This window comes from Etheostoma cragini, chromosome 20, assembly GCF_013103735.1.
Source record: "Etheostoma cragini isolate CJK2018 chromosome 20, CSU_Ecrag_1.0, whole genome shotgun sequence".
NCBI classification, from domain to species: Eukaryota; Metazoa; Chordata; class Actinopteri; order Perciformes; family Percidae; genus Etheostoma; species Etheostoma cragini.
Window position 1 is genome coordinate 7,578,527 of NC_048426.1, and position 16,338 is coordinate 7,594,864.

Below are 16,338 nucleotides of genomic sequence, written 5' to 3' on the forward strand. Positions count from 1 at the left end.
AATCATCTATAACAATGAGCAATTTCAAGAGATTATTTAAAATTAATATATTAAAGGGATACGAAAAGGACTTAAAGTTATGGTATTGTAGTAGACTGTATGGTTTCTTGGCATTTATATGCTTGTATGTCTATATATTAATATACTTATATACCGATACGTCTATATACTGGTATGTTTATATGCTGGTGTGTCCATATGCTAGTGTATCTACATACTAGCATGTCTATATACTAAGTCTAGTATAGCTGTGTTATGTAATCTGCTATAGATGGTATAGAAAGTAGAAGAAAGGATGTATTAGGGTTTATAAGTGTTTGTGTATGTATGCATCTGTGTCTATGATGTGTAAATAATAATATGTAAATAACTGAAGAATAAGATTTACTAAAGGATAAAAGTAGAGAAAGGGGATCGGACTTGATAAGTTGCTTATCAACTTCTTCCTACTCCTTTTGAACATGAAACATTTTTGTTGCGTTTGAATGACTTTCAATATTGAAAAACTGTGCTAAAAAGTACATGACCTTATTTATGTCATTTTAATTATATATGTATGCAGGAATGCATGTATATAAATCTTTTATTTTAATGTTGTTGTTTTTTTAGTTTTTTTTATGTTCAAATAAACACATTCTAAAGTCTAAAGAGTTTGTGATGGCAAGTGTAACGTGTTGTGGTGCCACAGAGGAAATTCAGATTTACTTTACTATAATCTTTAACACAGAAACAGACTAGGAACCAAATAATATGTCAAGCTGCTAAGAAGTACCACTGTCACAGAATGGCATGATGAAGAGTTCTAAAAAACAAGACCGTTTGAAAAACGCTAACAGGGAGAGAAAGTCGTTGCAATTAGTTCCAAGAGCCTGACAGGAGAGTCTGTGTGAGTATGTGATTCATAAAAGAAGTAATCCTTAAACTCCCAGTATCTCCGGGGGAACTTTATCCTCAACGGGACAAGTCTGAAAGAGAGTTTTTCCATAAGGGATGTTGGAAAAAGGCGAGTAATTTTAAACATGAGGCCAATACAGTCAAATATTTCAATAACATACATATTTCCTTTAGAAGACACTTCCTTAGCTGTAAATCCAAGAAGCAAAATAAGGGTTCAAAGCAAACTGATCCCAGACAAAAACAGATAAATGTCCCTGCCCATGACAATGGTTACACACAGGGAGTTGCATCATGTCGGAAAGTTTAAAAAAGCAGCGATGTTATGATTTACAGAATGAAATCATATCCTTTGACCTTTTTTGTGTTAGCGTTGAGGACAAAGATGCACTGCACTCTTCACGTGGGATGACCATTCATCATGTGATCTACTGTGTTGTATCATACAATCCTTTACCACGCAGAGCTCGGAATTAATTTCACACTCACATTCTCAGCGGCCTGCAGCGGGTGTGTCACCCTGGTGGGGCCGACATCCTGTTTCCTGTCAGCTGACCCTTCCCATTTCCTGCTGTCCTCCTCCCTCTGTGGCTCCAATCTGTGAGAGCCCTGCTGGCCCCAAAGAAGACAAGTGTAAGACATAAGGACGTATACTTACTGCAGTGGCGTGATATTACATGAGAAGTGTCAAACTGCATCTCTTGAAACTTAGCTTCCATTAGAGCTGCAAAGATCAATCCATTAATGGATCAGTTGTCAACTTTTAATTTAATCGCCAACTATTTTAATAATGGATTTATCGGCTTAAATAATTTATTTTCTAGTTTCTTCTCTCCGACAGTAAAGTGAATATCTTTGATTTGTGGACAAAACAAGACATTTGAGGACATTGTTCTGAATTTTGGAAAAAAACTGCCATTTTATAGATTAAACACCTAATTGATTAATCCTGAAAATTATCAGCCAATTAAATCAACAATGAAAATAACCGTTAGTTGCAGCCCTATGTTTCCATGCATAGGGCTGAATGCATGTAGCTAATGTATGCATGTAGCTAATGTATTCATGTAGCTAATGTATGCATGTAGCTGATGTATGCATGTAGCTAATGTATGCATGTAGCTGATGTATGCATGTAGCTGAAGTATGCATGTAGCTGATGTATGCATGTAGCTGAAGTATGCATGTACCTAATGTATGCATGTAGCTGATTTATGCATGTAGCTGATTTATGCATGTAGCTGATTTATGCATGTAGCTGATGTATGCATGTGGCTGATGTAGCGGATATGATGCTGCATATTTCAGCGTGTAATACGAGTGTTTATCTGATGAGCAGGTTTGCCCCTTGTATGGCAGCCTCAGCCACAGTGTGTGCGTTTGTGTGTGGGAAAAGGGTTCCTGTACTATGTAAAAGCACTTTGAGTAGTCGTCAAGACTAGAAAAGCGCTATATAAAAACAGTCACATTATATTTAGCATTGCACAGTCACCATGCCAACCACCCAACCTGTAATGTTACTGCTGAGGGCACTGTGGTGACATAGCGGGAGTGAGCTGCAGCCGTTTGCACACTTTATTTTAAGAATCAAGTGGTCAACGTAGATATCCCTGGCTGTGCTATTTCTGAACCGACATACTGCAGTTTCACATCTAAATTACACCTCTGCTGTTCCATGTTTAATCAGATCACCCTGCAGTCATACGCCTGATCCTGAAACCCCTTTTGCAATAGCTTGTAAACTGCTTTCAGGACAATCATTTCATATTAATATTTTGTATGCCATTGTTTTTCCTGAGGTACAGACGTTTGTAACAGGTTTGTTCTGCTTAATGTCAGGGCCTTGCTTCTCCAAAAAGACATTTTAGCTTATGTCTATACATTAGCAACAAGACACATCTGTTAGAGGTTTTAAACATGACACGTCACTCATGTTACCCGGGATCAAATTGGAGTTCTCATAACCCGGTTAACAGACCTAGAGATTTCTTTTAGTAACCGGAGTAGTCCTGCATGTATACACCTTAACCAGAGTAAAGCTTTGGTTATACTCGCACGTGACACCACAGCTACCGTAAACCTATGTTAAGATTGGGTAAAGGCTCGGACACACCAACCCGCCGGCCGATGGTCGGCAGAACAGGAAGTCGGACTGATCAGTCGGCTCCCGTCTCTCAAAAAAGTGCCTCGGAACACACCCAAGTGACGCCAACTTGAGCGTATATTCTACGCGAGCGCGAGATGTAATACGTAGTAGTAGTCAAGAAGGATCGTTGTCGTCATTAGTAGCTGAACGGTAGAAAATAAAATGGCTAGTAATAAGAAGATACTGTCCGCTCTCGGGCTCTCGCACTGACTCACTAGTCAAGGGCTAGCCCTCCACCTATCGGATTAATCATTCAGTCCGACTGCCCGCTGTCCGAATCAACAAGTCAAATCGGCCGAAATGGAGGCCGACGGCTCCTCTGACTGACGCCGGCACGGAACACACCGAACAGACTCGATTCACCGAGCCCGCCAGGCTGTCCGACAGCCGATAACCGTGTTGGTGCGTCAGGGCCTTTAAACGTCTGGACACGCTCCTAACTCCCCACTTTGCTGGAGTTGTTTTATTTTGTTTTGGCATTTTAGGAGTTTATTTGTTTTAGTAGGCGATGTTTCAGTACTAGACTACTATTAAACTTAAAACATTATTGCAGGGTAAACAGTGTGAGGGATTTTTCTGGGCAACGTTTGACCTGCTTGTCCCCCTTTGACAATGTATCACGTGGATATACAAAGTATTTTATTGTAGGCCTTTATTTATGACAGGACAGCTTAGCCATGAAAGGACATAATGAGGGGGAATGACATGCAGCAAAGGACTGAGCCTCTGTATTTGGGTGCGCGCTCTACCATGTGGGCTACCCAGGCGCCCCTCTGGAGGTTTTTTTGACACGGAAATAATACAAATCGTTGCTGTAACACAACAAAACAGCGTTGGCCGAATCAGCGGCGGGTAACAGATGTAACAGATTGATAACGGATAATGAGCCAAACAACGTTGTCAGTCATCTGGTGAGAACACTGTGCTTTCCTACGCTGTGACAAGAGTGTGTGAAGTCGTACATTTGACTAATTTAGTTGCTGGTCTGTGCGATGTTGACATAGGTCAAACGGAAGAAAAAGCTGCATGCGTTGGCAGAGCGCCACCTACTGTACCGGAGGTGGCGTTACTCCAGTCATTCTCCCCATTCATGTGTACAGGGAGAACTGGCCTAACCTGGTTATTCACTGAACCGGGGTAAGACTATACCCTGGTTCCTGCTGTGCACGCACATGCACTGACTAACCTTGTGATCCGTCTCCTCCTCAGCGGTCTTGCTCTCAAGCGGCTCCGCCTCGCCGTAGATGAGCGTCCCGTTGCGCCCGATCTTTACATGTTTCTTGTACGTGTAGTAAAACTCTACACACTGCGCCACTGACTTAGTGTTTACCTGTGAACAAAGACACACACAGACATTTTGTTTTCTCTGTTGTTGTTTTTTAAATGTACATTTAAAAAAATCACAACATACAAATGTCAACACATGCAATAATTTTTAAAGCTGCTGAGTTGATAAAACACCTACTTGTGCTAGTGTGGAGTCAAACAGAGCAACCTCAGATGATGTGCAGCTTTTATATGCATCGTCTGTTTTTATTCAGTATATTTTTATTGTTTTCTGTTTTTTTTTCCATAGCCCTGACGAATAAATGTCCTCTTTTAGATAATAAAATAAAGGAGATTTGTTTTTTGCAGCTACTCGCTATTGCAAAGACAACAACAAAAGCCTAAAGCACATTCACAAATCTAATTTTAAAGTCAGAGGTAGTTTGGTCACTGTACATAATTTGGCCTCCTTCCTGATCACTGAGGTGGTTAAAATTGAATAGTTTTGCATTCCTGTGGGAAAAACAATAATTGACAGACTTTGCAAAAGATTAAACCAGAAGGAAACATTGTTCCAGAGTGACTGGATTTCCTTTTCCCCATCCACCCATTCTCAGGAAAAATATTGTGCTAGCACAGTTGTTTTGGTGAAGGTTTATCATGTGCGGCCTACACTAAACTGAAGAGTTTCTATTTTCCCATTCTTGTGTTTAAAACCACAACTTACCTGTTTCTGTACCATGAAGAAGTCCTTCTTGTATTCAGCGATGCCTTTGTTGAACTGGCGTCTCTCCGCTGTGGTCCAGCTGTCTGATCCTGGGGGGAGACATTTAAAAAGAGAGGGATGCAGCAGTTTAAAAACACTCAGCAAGTATCTGCTTCCAGACTATATTCTGAATAAATACAGATCCTGACAAAGTTAATCCCACCCACCCACACACCCACACAAAGGATCTCCTGTTTTATGTTTGGGATTAGCCACATGCTGTAAACCCCCTCCCTACTCCTCTCCTTCCCCCATGCTGTTGACCCTGACAATCCTCCACAGTCATCCACTCCCCCCCCCCACCACGACCCGGACAGTCTCACTGCTGCAGTTTCCAAAGTCCCTGATAGACGGTTAAAAGAAAAGGTTGGAAGAAAATGGTTGTTGACACTCCCATTACTATGGACCATAACACTCCCATGTCCAGAATACACCTCAGCTTAAATCAGGATTTTAAAACTAATTATGAGAGTTTGTTTTGAGCATTTGAATGCCAGCTGGGTGTGGTTTATCAGATAAGGCAAAAATGTCCCAAGGAAAATGTTTGCCGCCAGGAACTTATGACAATTACATCATAATAAATTAAGTCAACTTTCTGTGACTGTGGATTATGCTCTCTATTAACTGACCTATTGCTATTTTCCCAATTATCAATGAATTGTTTTGTCCAGGAAATGACAGCTGATATCTTCAAATTTGTTTTGTCCACTCAACAGTCCAAAATCAAAATATGATCAGTTTATAATCACTTAAGAAAAAGAAAAACAGAAAATCCTCACAACTGAGAAGCTGAAGAATGACAAAAACAATTTATCAATGACCCAAATAGATGACTTTCTGTCAAACAACTCATGACCTAAAAACATAAAGATTATATAATAAACCATAAATACAGAATAAATTTGTATGTGACTTACCGGAGTAGTGGTAGTTCGCTATAGGATGAGACTTGGGGAAAATTGGATTCCTCAGCAGCAGGAGGGACAGAGCAGCCTGAGAAACAAACAACATGTGAACAATGCTGGAAAGGGAACCTTTAGGTGTTCACCAGTTGAAACACAAAATGTTTAATTGATCAATCCAGAAGAAAACTGGCGGATCGATTATGAAAATAACTGTTAGTCCTAATCAGCCAGCCCTAATTATTAACATCATAAGACACAAGCTGGTCCCATGTAGCACGGCTATTCTGAGATGCAATAACATTGTGACCACAATTTGGCATCATTAACACAAACAACATGTAATGTTTTTTTGTTAAATGTAATCAGTAAAGCGGCAGATTTTTTTATTAAAGTGTGTTTTATTTGAGCACAGCAATGTGATGAAATAGCGCTTTTTACTCCAGGTCAAGAATGGACAGTGGATGTGTGCGCTGCAAGCTGCACTCGGCCCTGATGAAGATCCCTGATGTTATTAGTGGTCTGGTGGTGATGCCATAGGTACAGTGTGAGACACAGGTTGCATTGTTGCTGCAGTATAGGTGGAGCACCCATCTGACCAGTCAGATTTTCTTGGTAACACAATGAGGCATTGTAAGCTCGTAAAAATGTGTGACTTTTTCCAACCTTCCAGCAGGCATATTAAGGATTTAGAGATTTTGTCTGATTGCTTAAATTGCACCACCACATGGCTAGAACACAGTACCACTTAGCTAGGGCTGCAAATGACGATTATTTTCATCATCATCATCATCATCATCGGTTAATATGATGGTTATTCTTTCTGAAAAATCTAATAATCTTCCGGTCTACAAAATGTAAAAAATAGCAACAGCTAAAGAGAAATACCCATTATAGTTTCCTAAAGCCTCTTTTTCTCTACATATTGGCATCCCTTCAGCTCGTGCTATACAACCAAATCGTTTCACTCTCTCAGTCATCTCAGGCCACCACACCACTTTCAGTACATAGCAACAGATCAGTCATATCCGTTCAGAAATCATTGAAAGCGAAGATAAAAGCATTCAATCACTACTGTTGCATGCACACAAGAAACAGGGTTAGTGGAAGATATCAGGTTAGGGCAGGAAGTCGGAGGACACACGTACGTGCATTGCAACAACCTGATTACTTTAAAGTTTGCATTCAGCTTGTCCGACAACTAAGCCTGGCATACTTTCAGTGCATTAGAGAGATTTGAAGCTACGCTTCGACACGTTTCAGTCCTGGTTGGATTTAATAATTATGGATACAAGGACGCACCACTATGAATAATGAATAAAGTCACAATGCTACTATCTAGGAGCACTTATGCACAAATATGAAAACCCTAAAAGGAACATCGTTAAGGGTTTACAGTAACAAGAAATCAGGTTTTACCTGCAGAATAAAGCTGCCTTATTCAGATTTAAGTATTCCCTAACCCCAACTAAGGGAACCAGGTTTCTTGTTTACATGAATAAAAACATGAAGAAGCCAGGTTATTAATAACCCTGTTACTTAAGTGCTTACAAACAATCTGCTGTAATCTGCTTTTGTGAACTAACAATGACTGGTCATAATAATAATACTATAATAATAATAATTATGTGCATGAGGCTTTACAATTTCTTCCATTCACGACAGGAATGTTATTAAAATAATTGTGCCATGATTTATTATTCATCTTTTAATGTTAAACATACATGTGGCACAGTGAATCCTTATGATAAACTGTATCTTTGGATGGCTTCCTCTTACATATAGGCCAGTAGGCCTAAGTCATTTTCATTTTTGAAAAAATTAATTAAAATTGAACAATAATTTGGAGGCTCTCCCCCCCCTCCCTCCCCCCAAGTACGTGTACTTCCTTCTTTTCTCCAACTGAGCCCTTCTCACTTCAAACCATTGAGAAGAACATGGAGGAAAACACAGACACAGCTTTTTCTCTAATATCAAATAACCCCAATTGTTGTCCGACTTTGGCAGAAAATACTGTGTTTATACAAGATCCCATTAATCAGAGAAAATAAAGTTTTTGGGGCCTTCAAGTCATTTTTCAAATGTCAAAGTCAGTCTTTAAGGGTAACACAGGTTGGTGTGCTCACAGGAGTTAGAACCGGACTTTTGTCTGAACAGTGCGGAACCCAGCTGTCGGTCGGGTTTCTATTCTGTTCTATTCGATAATAGAAGTCGGTGCCTTGTGGATTGTTCTGTTTTGCTCACCATTATGTCCCCTTTGCACTCGTACAGACAATGATGGGCTAACTCCTGGTTGGTGCCTCCTCCACACAAAGCACTGGAGCAGGCCAGGTGCATGAGGTCTTCCACTGAAAGACAGGAAAAAAAGGATTATTATTTTTGCAAACAGTAGCGACGATATTTTCTTCTCGTTAGTTAGAGAATGAACATTAAACACCTGTAATTAGAAGATAATTGATTAAAATGTGAACCATGTGTTGTTGTTTAATTATGCAGGTTCAGCACTGCTCCAAGTCAAAAAAACAAACCTCCCCACAGTGTTAGGTCTGTTTTATCATATTAAATTGCCTCACATACTCGAAAAGTTAAAACTGCCTGCAGCTTCTCAATGAAAATGCGAGCGTCCAAATGTAATATTGCAAACATTAAAAAGCAATTTGCTGCTGGAGACATATTAAGGTTGAAACAGCTTTAGGGCGAGTAATTGAACACACTCTCTTTAAGGTGATGACAAAGGGCCTTCTGTTATCCACAAACAAGGAAATGACTCAATACATACTAATTCGTTTTTTAAGAAAAAAAGAAAGAAAGTCGGTCAGTTCCTGATTATTCTATCCTGTGTTTTACCTTTCTGCTTGAAGTCAGGTTTTTCCTCCAGTTCATTGAGCGGAGCCCAGACCAGCTCAGCTCGATGATGATCCAGCTCGACAGCTGCCCGCTGCCTTAGCTCTGGCACCTCGGCCTGGTACCGCGACCCAATATTTATCCGTCTGGGAACAGGACATCAGTGTGAGCGACAGGGCCTTGAACTTTAACCATTCAAAAATCTATCAAGCGCCTTTGCTGTTAATCACTAAATATTTCAGTCAAGACATCATATATCAATAACACATTTCTCTTCAGAGAAAAGTGCGTTTCATTTCTGAAATCACATTTGGATTTCTTGGCTTTTCTTTCTGCCGTGATCTTTAAATAGTCACAGGGAGATTGTTGAGGCACTGTGGCTCTGAGAACTGCAATCCTTGCACTGTTTTGAATTCCAGATTCTCTTTTTTTCTCTCAGCATAGTGAATAAAATGCAAATTCCTTTCAAAATTTGTATTTGAAACAGAGTGCACTTCTTGAATTCACTGAACTGAAGGTAAATGGATCCTCATTCTGATGTGGGAAAAAGGTTGTATTCAAGTTGGAAAACAGACTCAAAATGCATGTATCTCTATCTCTATGGGCCGAGATGTAAACTGAAACCAGATAACTCAGTGCAATAGTTGTGAAAATCATGTTGATTTACATTAACAGACAATCCTGTTCCAGCATGCCCCCTCCCACCCCTGCATTTCCAGTAGGCCTGCAGTATTTCCAGTTGAGTGTGTGTGTGTGTATGTGCGTGTGTGTGTGTGTATTATGGCATCCTCCCCCATGGAAGGTGGGCTGCTAAAAGTTGAACTGCGACGGCTCTAGTGTGTTTAGGAGTGCAACCGGCCCAGCTGAAAACATGATTAATGGGAAGCCTCACTGCCTCGTCCCTGACTAACTCAGCAGCTGACACCGGTCAACTGCAACTGTTGTTGGAACTACAAAAAAATAAACTACAAAAAAGAATGCCTGATCGACAGTATGGAGCAACTTGGCTGTTGGCCGTGCTCTACTAAAAGTCTTTTTTGGTTCAAGTTGTTTACATCCACTGTTGATACCTTGCTAGTTTGAAGCTTTTTTTTTTCATGAAACCAACCCCAATATCTGATACCATTTATGATCAGCATGTTTATGTATTTCATTTTGTATCCATATGTATTTAAATTCAGCAATGGCCTCTAAATGTTGTCAATATTGTTATTGTCAAAGCGCCTACCGACGCAAGTACGAGGGATTCACAGGGAGACCACGCAGCATGTAATGCAGAGTAATTGTATCTCACCGATAACAGTAATCGCTGTTTACTCTTTTTCCCCAATGTCCGGGCTGTATTAAGTTACTGCTCATGCAAACAGAACGTCCTTCTGCCGCTGCTTCCCATTAATCATATTCAACATGAAGCAGCCACAGGTAACAGACGTGTTAGGACTAACCACAAACCGTTATCAAAAATCCATCTACAAAACAAACATACATTTTTTTTTCCATTTCCTCCTCAGCAGTGTAACACGTATCAGATTGTCATTACTGACTTCTTTATTAAACAACGTGGGTCTGTATAGTTGCACTGCAAACACTAACAGCGTCTGTATTTCTGAAAAAGTAGCCGCTCGTCCCGCGTTTGTGGCTGTATTAAACGGCACTAACCAAGGTAACCACAGGTGTTCCCAAATTAACCACCACTGAAATCTTAAGGATTGCAACTTTAAATGTTAACAAAAGCCACATATGATATACTGCTAAACTCCAGATACGGACTGGGAGTGAACCCGGAGGGTGGTTGGTTCAAGTCCCCATAAAAGGGACCAAAGTACGGGGGCACCTCTCCAGCTTCCAGTCCACCTCCTGAGTACTGCCAAGGTGCTCTTGAGCAAGGCACCAAACCCCCAACTGCTTGGGGCGCCTTTCCCTGGGCAGCCCCCTCTCTCTGACATCTCTCCATTTAATGCATGTATAGGTGTTGAGCATGTGTGTGTAATTCAGGCCTGTGTGTAATAACAACAGAGTGCAAACAATGTAATTTCTGCTTGCAGGATTAATAAAGAATACATTACATTATTATATAACCAAAACTACATTCTCTGTGCATGTATGTTAAAGAGCACAGGCCTCTGACGTACTTACTGACACTACTTTTCAAAAAGGTTTTAAGGCTTTTATTTGACAGTTACTACGGAGCTGTTATGACAGGATGCACTTTTATTGAGAGGGACTTTAGACTCCAAAGTCAGATGAGAAGGCGATCGCTGCTGCTAAGGCTAGCTTTGCATGACAGGGCAAAAGATTCCAGTGGTAACAGTGGCGGAGAGGAGCGCCTCCTTAAAGGACGGGTCTTAGTATTTCAAGAAGTCTGTGTTCTCTTTCAAGACATTTCATGATTGAGCCCAGTGTTTGAGGTTTGAATAATTGACTGCAGAGCTACTACTCCAGCTTTGGTAAAGCATGCTCTGCTTTGAGCGCCTGTGCAATATGACACACAAACCCCAAAAAACTGTTCCACAGTGGAAGATGTGAAGTGGGGATGTTAAGGGGGACGTAATACTCACGGCTCTATGCTGACTGGCGTGGCCTCGCCCATCGCAGACAGAACCGGTGGTGTGATGTCGCAGCTGTCTAAAAGAGCAGCAAAACATAAAACCCACTCAGTGATGGAATCACAGGAGTTTATATCTAAAGCACAAATTAGTCAGGCTTGAATCTAATATTTTTACAGCAACTATCCTAATTCACTTAAAAATCATTCATAGTATGATATTAGATTGTTTATGGGAAATCATTGCCAAATGCTTATTACACGTGTTAAGAGCTTCATGTTTGAATTCTTTCAGTTTAGATGTCCTGCTGATAATACAGGGGGGTCTTGTGGATTTTTTTTTTTAACTTACTGGAACGCAATAGGCTGCGTGTTGCTGACTTGGGTGTCGCAGGAGGTGGCAGGCCCTGGCTGCTGGCCGCAGCAGACGACAGGAAAGTGGAGAAGTAGAGGCCAGAGCCCTCACGGACAGGGCTGAGGATTGGCGGAGGCGTGTAGGGGGGAATGGAGAGGGGGTTCTCGGTGAGGCGAACTGGGGAACGTAGGTGGCTCTGGTAGGGTGTGATGCTGGAGTAGACAGGCGGGGCGATGAATAAACCAGGTTTAGGCGGTGGGATGAAAAGAGGCTCGGGCCGGGGACGCCGTTTACACTTTTTGCCGTCATCGTCCTTCTCCGCCTCAGTTCTTCCATTCTGGTGAGGGAAAAATCATTTTTCGAGGTAGATTTATCACGGTGCATTGTGTAACGCGCAAGAACACACACAGACACAACTGAACAATAGATACGCATGCACGCTCATTTAGCATTGCGCATTTATCCTGAGAAATCCTAAAGAGAAGAACAATGCTGCATTCATTTTCCGACTCCAAATAACCATTATTTCACAGTGGGGTTTGCTCTTGCCAGGTTAGCCATTGTTTGGAATCAAGTTGATAAAAACGCATTATGCTGCATTTTGTTTCATACAATCACCATAGCAACATTTTGGACAGTGCTGTGTGTACAACTAATTTAATGAGACGCAAATACAACAGATGTGCTAAAAAACAGTATATTACTACAGCTTTCACTACTGTTGATGCATAGAGCAGACACGTTGGATTTTGAGGTTCTCCGACTTTCCGAGCCCCAAATTAAACTTCAGGGGGAATTCCAGTTGAAATTTCCAACTGGGAATTTGTAAATTCCAACTTCCATGTTCAAATAGAACGCACCACAAGGCACCCCAACCCTCAACTGTATGGTACATAATGTACAGCATGGCAGTGCTAAACCCTGATAATCTGCCTGATCTGGGACAGGGCATTCAGTTCACTAAATCCACCCCACCCCAAATAAAACAGGGAAAGGGAGAAAAGTGTGGAAGACTAGAATGGGGTCGGGGGAGATATGGAGCATGATGGGGGGATGGGAGTGTTGTGTTGGCATTAATGCAAGGACTAATAGCCAGAGTTTAGCCAGACTGAAAACAGAGGAAGGAAGACAGTGGATAACCAACCTACTACTTTACCACCAAAAAACACCAATTCTGACAGATAACCAATAATGTATGAAAAAAAAAATACAAACATGTACTCATTAAAAATGCCATTAAAGTACACTAACTACACAACAGTGACGAAAACAAAAGCATCACGATGTAAGCATGTACCTGCTCTGAGCTCTCCGACAAGGAGTTCCTGAGTGAGCGTCTCCGGGTGACGATGACTGAGGGCTTGTGGTCGGCACAGCCGAGGTCCTGGGGGTTTAAAGGCCTGGGGGGCCAGTTGGAGGCCAGGGCTGCTTCATCTCTTGAGATAGAGTAGGGTTCCTGCCTTCGCACTGGAACAGACACAGGGATGACAAGCGGAAGGAGGCTGTCGTCTCGAGGCCGCTTGGCGTTCAGACCCCCTGTTTCAGAGGGACTCCACGGCCTGTGGGGCTCCTGAGAAAGACAGTGAACGAGGAAAAAGGTTACAATGCGACTTATTAGTTGATTTCTCCTTAATTTAAAAAAAATTCAAGAGGATATGCAAATGCATTAAATGCACTTTGCAAAAGTTCTATACAGTAAACACAGCGGAAACCACCAAAGTTTCAACTGATTAATTATTAAGTCGATGCATAGAACATTTATCGGCAGCAAATTTGATTTGAAAATTCACCTAGTTCTATCCCCTGAAATGTAAATGTGTGCTGCTTTCTATTATTTAAAACTGAATACCTTGGGTTTTGGACTATTGGTCTGACAAAACAACAACTCATCATGCTGGCTTGCTTTGATAGATAAAAAAAAAATAAAAATAAAAAGACTGATTTGAAGCAAAAATCAAAGACAAAAGAAGTTGCCCCCTGGTATTGCTTGCGATACTTAAAATTGCAGCTTCTTAAAAGCTCATCACATTAAATATTTCAGGTTTTCAAACACACCAACTTGTGTAGTGGATACAGAGCACTACGCAACAGCTGCTAAGAAGAATCACTTAGGTAAGTAATTGTAGCTTAGCACCAGCACATTGAATATTAAACAGAAATGTACCAGGGCAGCCTGCCAAATTATTACCAAACCAGTAAATGGGGAACCCTGAAACCGTGTTCCTTACCTCGCACAAAAACAAATAAAAAATTAAACTTAAGTCAATGCTTAAATGGAATGTTAAAGGTGGGTCAATACAGCATTGAACTAGCCTGGGATGTATTTCTAAGGGACAGAATCCAAACACAAACAATGAACTGCTGTTAAGAATAAAAAAAAAAAAAAAAAAGAGACAATGGAATTTAAAATATGACCTTGGATGTTTCAATAAAAGCCTTAGTTACCAAACAAGAATTTTGTACTTCTGCACCTTAATACAGTACTGTTAGGTGCAGCACTTAAGTGACAGACTTTAGATACATGCCGAAGGAACCGTCCCTAAAAGAATTCTACACATTTTTTCTTTGAGAAACCATAATGAGTGTGTGCAACTTTAAAGCCATCTAAACCACCAGGGCTTCTTCATGGACAGGGAGGCATGCAGCAGTGTGGCTACGCTGGATCTGTGTTCATTATTGCGGTAGGAAAACTCCAGCCCCTACGCCACAGTGGTGGAGAGATATTCTGCTGAGCACTGCAGGCAGGGCAACCCTGCACCCCTCCCTGTACAGAGGGGGGAGGGCAGTCGAGACCAGGCTGGAGTTTCTCTCCTTTGATGGGACGGGGGGAGGTGTGCAGGCATGTAACCAAACACACTGTCTGTATGATCAGCTACCCGTGAGGTGAATCCAGGGCACAGCCATACTGAACTGCAGACATAATGACTCAGTGCTGTTTAGCAACAGAACTTGTTGCACAATCAAGATATTCAGCACATAAACACAGATAAGTGTACGACTTTATTGATTCATCTAGTGTGAGCTGAAAAGCACATATTTGTGAAGTATATATTTACCTTGTGACAAAATTCACAATGCAAGGTCTTGTTTTAGTTACAGGTTTTCCTCTCAAGGCAGAGCCCAGTGGCCCAGTTCTGTGGTGTAAACTTTGTTGGGCGTTGATTAAATTCAGCATCTCTTCCAGCAACATGTTAATCACAAACACAAGTTTTGGCACAGCTTGCATGTTTGTTCCAGTTCCCGCTCTTGTTCAGGGAGCTAAAATCCCACTGCAATTATACCCCGGGATATCACTAGAAAAATAGATTTTTAGCTCTCGCCGAGACATCCACAATTAAGGCTTACAGCCTTAGATATTAAACTGATATGTGATCATAGGGTTTAGAACAGTCAGCCCAACACCAGCGAAGAAACACAAAGAACAAGGAAAACAGAAAAGATAAGAAACTAGAGTTACTGCCTCGCGGTTATAGGCTTTTGCAAAAATGTCAGCTTGCAGTTTACATCCACGTCCGTCCAGGCTCGTATAATATTTGTGGTGAAGGCTTTGACAGGAATTAAATAAAAAAGGGAATAAGTGAATGTTTTGATGACATTAAAGTTATCACTACATTGACTGTCAACAAAGACAAGAGTCAAATTCCTTGTGTGTGTGTTTACCGTTTAACCGTGACCGTTAAAGCTGATTCTGATAAAAATAGAAAGTTTTAGCTTTGACAGTAGACAATGCTTCAAATATGGATGTTGCTGCAAAGAAGCTACAAATACTAAAATGTGGATGCTTCACACAATATTTTTTTTTACTCACTCAGCAGCACAGATACCAGTTTCAAGGTGGACACCCAAGATTAGCTTCACCAAGTCAAATGTGGAAAAATGTCGCAATCTCCCCTATTCCTGTTGCATGGTGTTGTGAAAAGGCTAGAAAAGGGTTTTACAGAACATTACGACGTCACAGTGAGGTTGACCTTTGACCTTTTGGATATAAAATGTCATCACTCCAGTGTTTTCTCCTATGAGACATTTGAGTAAAATGTGGCCATAATTAGCGTATGAATAATTGAGTTATAATCTAAAATGTGTTGTGAGGTCACAGCAAGGCAGGCTGAGCTTTGAACATCAAATTCCAATTAGTTCATCCTTAAGTACAAATTAACGTTTGTGCAAAATTTGAAGAGACTCCCTCGAGGCGTTTCAGATACATTATGGACAACCCGAATACACAATCCCTTCAAAGGCTGCACGATATGAGGAAAATATGCGCCAAGGTTATCGATTATTGCGATAATGATAATTACTTGCAATACATAAACAGTGTACTCAGTTCTGCCCTTCCGCTGCTTTCAGTGTTCTGCTAAGATACACAGAATAGCTTGTTGAATTGAAAACAAATGAAAGGATATCATTTACGTTGTTTTATTGAACAAATTGAAGATAGAATTTTAAAATTGAACATAAAAGGCTTTACTACAAAAAAAAAATGTATTGCAGTTTTTTACCAAGTGTGTCTTTTGATAGGATAGGATGCAGCCTTGGTTAGTTGATATCGCAATGACTATTTAAAATAAATATATATATTGAGCCACTCAGCGTTGAGTTACGCAAAGTAAAAAGAAACCA

General features: G+C 40.8%; 1 protein-coding gene across 3 annotated transcripts in view; it reads right to left on the minus strand.

Moving 5' to 3' along the window:
* The window catches only part of mideasb (mitotic deacetylase associated SANT domain protein b), a 30,032-nt gene that overhangs the window by 6,416 nt on the left and 7,278 nt on the right, over window positions 1-16,338 (minus strand). For 2 of the 3 annotated variants that reach the window (XM_034857791.1, XM_034857792.1), the window contains exons 3-11: window positions 13,016-13,288; window positions 11,716-12,055; window positions 11,377-11,443; window positions 8,822-8,964; window positions 8,219-8,322; window positions 5,990-6,065; window positions 5,034-5,122; window positions 4,227-4,370; window positions 1,384-1,506 (exon numbers count right to left, since the gene is read on the minus strand). In XM_034857791.1, coding sequence (XP_034713682.1) covers window positions 1,384-1,506; window positions 4,227-4,370; window positions 5,034-5,122; window positions 5,990-6,065; window positions 8,219-8,322; window positions 8,822-8,964; window positions 11,377-11,443; window positions 11,716-12,055; window positions 13,016-13,288 — 1,359 coding nt within the window. The remainder of the gene's footprint in view (window positions 1-1,383; window positions 1,507-4,226; window positions 4,371-5,033; window positions 5,123-5,989; window positions 6,066-8,218; window positions 8,323-8,821; window positions 8,965-11,376; window positions 11,444-11,715; window positions 12,056-13,015; window positions 13,289-16,338) is intronic. The other variant, XM_034857793.1, reaches the window with a different exon arrangement.